This window comes from Brassica napus, chromosome A9 (genome assembly GCF_020379485.1).
Source record: "Brassica napus cultivar Da-Ae chromosome A9, Da-Ae, whole genome shotgun sequence".
In the NCBI taxonomy this organism is placed as follows: Eukaryota; Viridiplantae; Streptophyta; class Magnoliopsida; order Brassicales; family Brassicaceae; genus Brassica; species Brassica napus.
Window position 1 is genome coordinate 38,702,218 of NC_063442.1, and position 7,060 is coordinate 38,709,277.

At 38.2% G+C, this 7,060-nt stretch overlaps 2 protein-coding genes across 5 annotated transcripts; both read right to left on the reverse strand.

Moving 5' to 3' along the window:
- Positions 1-38: 38 nt before the first annotated feature.
- On the reverse strand, positions 39-2,057 carry LOC106368602 (serine/arginine-rich splicing factor RSZ22A). 3 transcript variants are annotated; one of them, XR_007316642.1, is made up of 7 exons: positions 1,912-2,057; positions 1,687-1,775; positions 1,523-1,611; positions 1,187-1,457; positions 976-1,101; positions 629-866; positions 39-534 (listed from the first exon to the last, which is right to left on the reverse strand). XR_007316642.1 is itself a non-coding variant. In XM_048741458.1 (6 exons), exons 2-6 carry the CDS (start codon positions 1,773-1,775, stop codon positions 830-832), a joined length of 612 nt encoding a protein of 203 aa, XP_048597415.1. In that variant the 5' UTR covers positions 1,912-2,057; the 3' UTR covers positions 224-829. The 3 variants fall into 3 exon arrangements, 2 of the variants coding, with proteins under 2 accessions (XP_048597415.1, XP_013664055.1); XM_048741458.1 differs by having other exon boundaries at positions 224-866; XM_013808601.3 differs by having other exon boundaries at positions 224-866; positions 1,687-1,787; positions 1,912-2,044.
- An 893-nt stretch (positions 2,058-2,950) lies between these two features.
- On the reverse strand, positions 2,951-6,485 carry LOC106368604 (B3 domain-containing protein REM13-like). 2 transcript variants are annotated; one of them, XM_048741459.1, is made up of 7 exons: positions 6,389-6,485; positions 6,037-6,307; positions 5,622-5,752; positions 4,364-4,858; positions 3,828-4,286; positions 3,368-3,730; positions 2,951-3,295 (listed from the first exon to the last, which is right to left on the reverse strand). In XM_048741459.1, the coding sequence occupies exons 1-7, from the start codon at positions 6,455-6,457 to the stop codon at positions 3,023-3,025; spliced, it is 2,061 nt and encodes a 686-aa protein (XP_048597416.1). In that variant the 5' UTR covers positions 6,458-6,485; the 3' UTR covers positions 2,951-3,022. The 2 variants fall into 2 exon arrangements, with proteins under 2 accessions (XP_048597416.1, XP_048597417.1); XM_048741460.1 differs by lacking the exons at positions 6,037-6,307; positions 6,389-6,485 and adding an exon at positions 5,885-5,911 and having other exon boundaries at positions 2,953-3,295.
- Positions 6,486-7,060: the final 575 nt, after the last annotated feature.

Below are 7,060 nucleotides of genomic sequence, written 5' to 3' on the forward strand. Positions count from 1 at the left end.
TTCATTAGGCGTGGTGGTGTTGTGTGTCCTCACGCATGTTAATATAATGCAGATAATTTATTCAAAGCGTGATAAGTACCTGCCAGTGCATAAACAAAGAGACTTTTATGTTCAAGAAAAAAAAAAGGCCATGATGGTTTTGAAGAAGGCAACATCAGAGCTGATGAAGTTTTCAAACATGCGAGGAAGCAGAAGCAAGTAGAAGATCCACAACGTGGTAAACTATCATGAAGATGTCAATCAATTTACCGCAGGGCAGAGCAGAAAAACAGAGTTAAGCAAGTTAGGGATCCACAAGCTACAATGAAGATGACATTGCAGGTCAATCAATTAACGAAGAAACTTCAGGGCAGAGCAGAGAAGCAGAGATAAGCAATGAAGCAGTAGAAACTCGAAGAAACAAGTAGGGGATCCACAAACTATTATGAAGATGCCATTGCAGATCAATCATCAATTAACGTAGCCTCAGAAACTTCAGGGCAGAGTAGAGAAGCAGAGATAAGCAATGAAGCAGTAGAAGAAACCCGAAGAAACCTCAGACACAATAAAACAAAACACTCAGAATTTCATTAATGTTTTTAATGTCTTTTAAGAACTTGGGTAGGAATATTAAAAGGTTGTACTTTACCTAACGGCAGACACAACAACGGCTTCATATCCAAACTCAAATAAGAAGCATGATCCAGCAATTCAAAAGTAGCAAGCATATCCAATCCACCCCAACAGCTAAACACATGTTTCTCTTAGTGAGATTCACAGATACTAATCTCCCTTAAGCTGCCCTCTTGACGTCGCAAGAAAACAGTTAGTTCCCTGGTCCCTTAAACACTCAGCTACGGCTTCTGCGCACATCTTTCAGACCATTTCTGCATAAAAAAGCTTTATCAGCAACAAAAACTTTGTATAATGCGACTAATCATTGTTACACATAGCATAGAGTCTTAAAGTAACGGACTTGAGCAAAAGAGAGTATACCCATTAGTATAAGGCACCTCCTCACGTGCTCTGTAAGGCGGCGGTGACCTACTGTAGTTGCGACCACGAGGAGAAGGACTACGACGTCTTGGAGGAGGAGGAGATCTCGCACGAGGGCTGTAACTCCTGAAAACCAAAAACAAACACAAGTTAGTTCACACGCTCACTGGAGCTAGTAGACAAGTTACACAAATCGTCAATAAAAAAGAACCTGCGGCCTCCATAGGTTGGGCTCTTTCTGTATCTTGGAGGACTACGGCTACGGCTACGACCACGAGGAGAAGGACTACGACCCCTCCGAGAGCCACCACCACCACGGGAGCGGCATTCACGTGCAAAGTGACCAGACTCGCCACACTCATAGCACTTCAAATCAGAACCACCACGGCCACGACCACCATCACCACGGCCTCCACCACCACCACGGCCTCCTCCACCGCCGCCACGGTTATGAGACTGCTCAACTCTCCATCCGTTCTTGCCTAACATAAACAATATATCAAACTCTGCACTGTGATAATTCTAAAAAAAGATTCGTATTTGGTACCATCTAAGTCACGGATGGCGTCTCGAGCATCCCTCGAGTCTTCGAAATCAAGAAAAGCGTAACCAGGTGGTCTTCTTGCAACCCAAACACTGCACAAACAATAACAAACTTCAAATCAAACAATTGATTACAGGTTTAAGGGTAAAGGAATCGAAATTGAATACCTCTTGATGACTCCGTAGACACGAAACTCATCCTCGAGCTCGCGCTCTGTAACTCGCGGATCCAAATTACCAACGTACACACGCGACATCTGTTCAATCACCTCAATCAAATTCAAATTCAAGTTCGGACTTTACGACAACTCTATGAGATTCAATTGATCAACGAGGGAGATCCTATTAGCTAAGAAAACAGGAGAGGGAGTGGAAACGGAGATCGGGGATCACCTGAAGAGATCACTTGGTGGTGGTGAGAAGAAGCGAAACGGCGTGTCCTTTGGGTCTTGTGAAAGAAATTAGGGTTATCTAATTTTGAGAGTGGAGTAGAGGAGATGGGAATATAAACCAAAGAGACTTTTGTTGTGGGTCAACTTAATGTTATTCTCTTTGCTTTTCTTTTGGGCTCCAAATGGGTCTATTAAAATTCCAGTCTCACGATAATTTCATTTTTTTTTTTTAACAGTAAAGCTCTTTATAACTTCTTCATTCCTAAAACAAAATTAATATTGTTTAAAATTTGTGACCAATTACATAATACAACATTTTAATTAATTGTATTTAATAATATTTTATGTATTCAATATAAATTGTATAGGGAAATTTGCACTTTAAAATGTGAGCTTTAAACATCAAATAAAATGAAGCAACCGAGTAATCGTTAAACACAGAGAGTAATAAATGCCTCTAGTTGTCATTGCGTAAACAGTTACTATTTGTGGTAAAATTTTTGAACTCTCTCTCTCAAACATGTTTTGTGAACCCCATATTTGCATGATTCAAAATTCCTATTCGATATTTCGCTGCAGATATTAACTTAGTGTGGGAAAGGCAAGAGTTGGTAATGGCTATTCTGATTGATTTAGGACATCTATTTTTCAATCTAAAATAGAGTTTAGAGTAAAATTAATCTAATGGTATTTTATTTTTTACTTTATAATAGAGTGAAAAATAGGTTTACTCCAAATATATAGTAACTTGTTTTTTTTTTGTTCAATCATTTTATTTTAGAGTAAAAAATAGAGTAAGCCATTAGAGCATCTTCAATGTAAAACTCCATTTTTTCCTCCAAAATGAAGTAAAAGTGAAAATGGAGTAAAATTAATCCAATCCTATTCCATTTCTCACTAGTGATGAACAAAAAAAATAGATTACTTCATTTATGAAATAAATTTCATTGTAGAGTGAAATATGAAGTTGGGTTGAAGCATTCATTACTCCATATTTTACTTTTACTCCATTTTAGAGGAAAAAATAGAATAGGGATAGAAGATACCTTAGAGATGGTCTTACATCATAGTACGATGAAAGAGTTGTCACCACCGGGATCTTTAATATCTAATTAACATTTTCCTACCTTTTTGTTAGTCTCCAGAGAACAAAACTTAAATACAGGAGTTGTTGTTCTGTTTTGTTCTTTACTAAACTCTAAAGTGAAAGATTCGCCTAAACTTACGCCATTAGCTTCACAAAACTCATCCCAACCCATTCCCAAAGCAACAGTTCCATCTCTTTTCAACAGATACGCAGACCATTCCATTTTGTTTTCACCCAAAAGAATTATCTTCCCAAGTCTGTTGATACCATTAGCCTTCATGAACTCACTTGGAAGATGCTGCAAAACAGCAGACCTTACCAATTATAAATTCACAGACAGAAACTAACCCATGTACGAAAATGAACTTACCAGCTTACAGGCTCTAACCTCTTCCGGTGTGAGTGTTAATGTGACCGATCGATTTTGGATTGCTGAGGATGAATCACTACTGCTTCCAGCTTCTGTGGAAACATATGCTTTTGAACTCCTAGACTCTGCACCTGACAACCTGAGCATACGAGTTCCGTCTTTCCATATTAACTCCATAGCAAAGGAATCGCCTGACTTAAACTTGTTTGCTTCAACAAAATCTTTCCAACCCTTTCCCAAACTCATTCTTCCTTTTTTATCCTGATGGATTTTTGTCAGCCACTTTCTACCATCTCTACCCAACAGATATATCATTCTGAGCTTGTTCAAGCTATTCTCTCTTGCAAACTGTGCTGGAACAACCTGGAAAAGGATCGAAGGGAGAATACATATACGTACTACCAAGAGCGCAAGAGAGAAAACTAATCCTCTGAAACAAGAAACTGTTTGATAAACTTACCAGTCTACACGTTATGAAGCAGCAAGGTGCAATCGTTAATGTAACAAATTGTTTTAGGCTCAATGGAGTTGAATCTCTCCCTCTCTTCTGTCCCTCCCATGACATGTTCTCTTCTTTGTTATTCTCATCTTTGCTGCTATTGTCTATGTTGCTAGGATCTATGAAAAGAGATTGTTTCTTGATAGCTTTGAAATACTCTTCTTGCTCTCTGTCACTGGTAGAATCTGCAGAGCACAAACTAAACACCGGAGTCGTGTCTTCCCACATCAACTTGAGTGTGAAGCCTGACTCTACGCCGTTTGCTTTGACAAATTCTTTCCAACCCTTTCCCAAACTCATACTTCCTCTGATGTTTACTAAAAAAAGACTTGTCGGCCACTTTGTACCATCTTTACCCAATAGATGTATCTCCCCAGGCTTGTTGATGCCATTCTCTCTCACGAATAGCGCTGGAAGAGACTGCAGAGGACGAATAAACATACGTCAAAAACCAATAAGGGGCAGAATCCAGAGTTTTTTTTTTTTGATGAACTTACCAATGTATGATGATGTGTGGCATAACCATGCGGAAGTGTAAATGTTACATATCGTTTATAATATGATGAATATGATGTGACTCTTCGTTTCGGACTACACTTCTTTTTTCCTGTCTCCATCAACGACTCCATTGAGCTGCAATCATCTTCACTGCTCTCGCCTGGTATGTATTCATCTTTGCTGCTAAATTCTGTGGAAAGAGATTCCCTCTCGCTAGCTTGCGAACAGTCCCTTGTATCATTATTAGATTCTGTAAGGCTAAGACTGAGCACGGGAGTTTCACCGTTTCCTACTAGTTTAAACATAAAGAAGCCTCCTGGTCCTTGACCGTTTTCTTCACAGAAATTTCTCCAACCTCGGCTCGTGCAAAAAGTGTCGGATGATTTATTGAAGCTCAGATCCAATGTCCATGATCTTTCCCCTCCATCTACTAAAACAATCTTGCGGCATTTTCTTGTAAAACCATTTGAGCTTGTAACATGTTGTGGAAGATGCTGCAAACATCAGATTCAACACAAGAGTGAGATTAATTTACTTAGGGGTTTCTTTGTATATTTTCAGCATACAATAGTCAAGATGGGGAACACCTCGAGAATGTAAGATATAATCAGAAAATGAAGCATTTAACCATGTTATTTCATAAATGCACCTTCCACATCGAAAGGAGAATACATTACATGAATCAAGTCATGCAACACAATGCGCAAATAATACAATGGGGATAAAAGGCCAAACTATCTAAAAAAAGGCATTATTAAATGTTTTCCTTAAATAACCATTACGTTTTCTAAAAGCAGAAGAAAACATAGGTTCTTTCTCATAAGGCTTCAGTTTAGGCCAGGGTAATACAATCGAAGAAGGTATCAAGCAGGCAAGCAAGAAGTGAGCACAAATCACAACAAGAATTCCATATCTCTAAAAAATAAACCATCACATGCATTTTGCAAGTATACATAGTCATCTAACCGTATTCCAGTAATTAGATCAATCAACAGCCTACGGAAACCAGAAGAAACTCGAATGACTATAAGGAAAAAAAAAACTCAAATTGAAGTATGAACCCTGGTTTAGTTTCAGTAATATAACAAAACGTGAACAAACTCTTTCATTAGTGAAAGCAGTAGAGATGGTATGCATATAGTGCAAATCGAACCAATCAAAAATCCGAATGAAACCAAACCCAAGTTGAATCTAAAATATATATAACAGAAGCCGTTCATTGGAGCTATTAGTGAGTGAAAGAGTAAAAGTAAAGACCAGTTTATCTGTGCGTAGACTAGAAGCCGTAACAAGAGCCACAAAACAGGAGTTATCTGAAGAAGAAGAAGAAAGTGGTTCTGCTTCTGCTTCTGGACTTCTCATCTTAACTTTCTTGTTTCTGGGAAGCTCTGTATCAGTACCACAACTTTAAGACAGTAGTTGGACTGGAATCAAATAATATAACAACAACAGAATCTAAGAGAAGTGAAATCTTAACATTTAGACCCAAAAAAAAAAAAAAAAAAAAGAAGTGAAATCACCAATGCCATCCTCATCCCCATCACATCTATCTACTTATGTTCTTGGATACAGACGCTTCTTCAACAAAGTTTTATCTAATTTCACACCAAAAAATCACTAACATTGAATCTCCAGAAAAAAACAAAAAAGAAAGTCAGAAGAAGAGGCTCACCAATGTTGTTGCATGGAGGCGAAATGTCTTGAATCTCACAGCAACTTTGACCTAAATTCGAAACACGGAAGACCATATCTCCTTCGTATCTAACAAGAAGGACGCCGCCGAACCGAAGATTATTAGCGACGGCGAACTCTCTCCAGCCGTCACCTAGTCTCCGACCAGTCATCTTCACTCTCCATTTTTTATCCGACGCGTCGGATATCAGCTCAGCCGCCACGCTTATGCCTTCCTCAATGTACTTGGAGAAGAAGTCTTCAGGAATCATCTACAAACAAACAACGAAAGTATGAATGTACTGTGAATAAGCTGTTCGAGAGAGAGAGAGAGAGTAAGAGAGATGGTTTACGAGGTGAGTGTGAAAGCCTGGAACTAGTGTGTGGAAGAACTGTGGGCGAAGAAGCCTTGGTTTCGCCATTGCCGAAGCTTCGCTGCTCTCCTCTTCTTTCAACAGATTAAACTGTTTGGGCCTTAGCAAAATATATAGTGGTATTATGGGCCTTGCTTTCAGCTTCTACTGCTCCCCTTTCTAGGTCCAACTCTCACTGAAATGAGGCCTGGACATCCCAATCGGATTTAGCTTACGTCCAATCAGATCTTAGTTTTTTGGATTTATCAGAATTAGAATTAGCCACATTCATGTTATATAAAAATTAGGTTCGGAAAAATTCTACTGAATTTAGGTCGGGGTTAGTAAATTTTTAAAAAACTAGTACAGCCTAATGTACTTTCGGTTTCGAGTATTAATCGATTCTTCGCTTTAAAAGTACCTGATTTATATCTACTTTGTAACTAAAACATAAGTAAAATCAATTCTTCGATTTTAAAATACATGATTTGTACCTATTTTGTAACCAAAACATAAGTAAAACCGATTCAAAAATAAGAAAAGAACATCTAACGTGATTATTCAAAATCAAACGAAAAGTAAACATATAGTTATTGATAGAAAGAAAACCAAATAGAGTTTTGCTTCAAAATAAGAAAGGAACATCCGATGATTGCCTCTATTTTCTATTTT

What these genes read in the sequence shown, in the direction of transcription:
- LOC106368602 (XM_048741458.1), bottom strand. Translation starts at nt 1,775, where the DNA reads ATGTCGCGTGTGTACGTTGGTAATTTGGATCCGCGAGTTACAGAGCGC. An exon ending in CGCCATCCGTGACTTAGATG is followed by an intron (nt 1,458 to 1,522) that starts GTACCAAATACG and finishes TGTTTATGTTAG; the next exon opens with GCAAGAACGGATGGAGAGTT. An exon ending in CCAACCTATGGAGGCCGCAG is followed by an intron (nt 1,102 to 1,186) that starts GTTCTTTTTTAT and finishes TTTGGTTTTCAG; the next exon opens with GAGTTACAGCCCTCGTGCGA.
- LOC106368604 (XM_048741459.1), bottom strand. Translation starts at nt 6,457, where the DNA reads ATGGCGAAACCAAGGCTTCTTCGCCCACAGTTCTTCCACACACTAGTT. An exon ending in CCACACATCATCATACATTG is followed by an intron (nt 4,287 to 4,363) that starts GTAAGTTCATCA and finishes CGTCCTCTGCAG; the next exon opens with TCTCTTCCAGCGCTATTCGT. An exon ending in AGGTTAGAGCCTGTAAGCTG is followed by an intron (nt 3,296 to 3,367) that starts GTAAGTTCATTT and finishes GCTGTTTTGCAG; the next exon opens with CATCTTCCAAGTGAGTTCAT.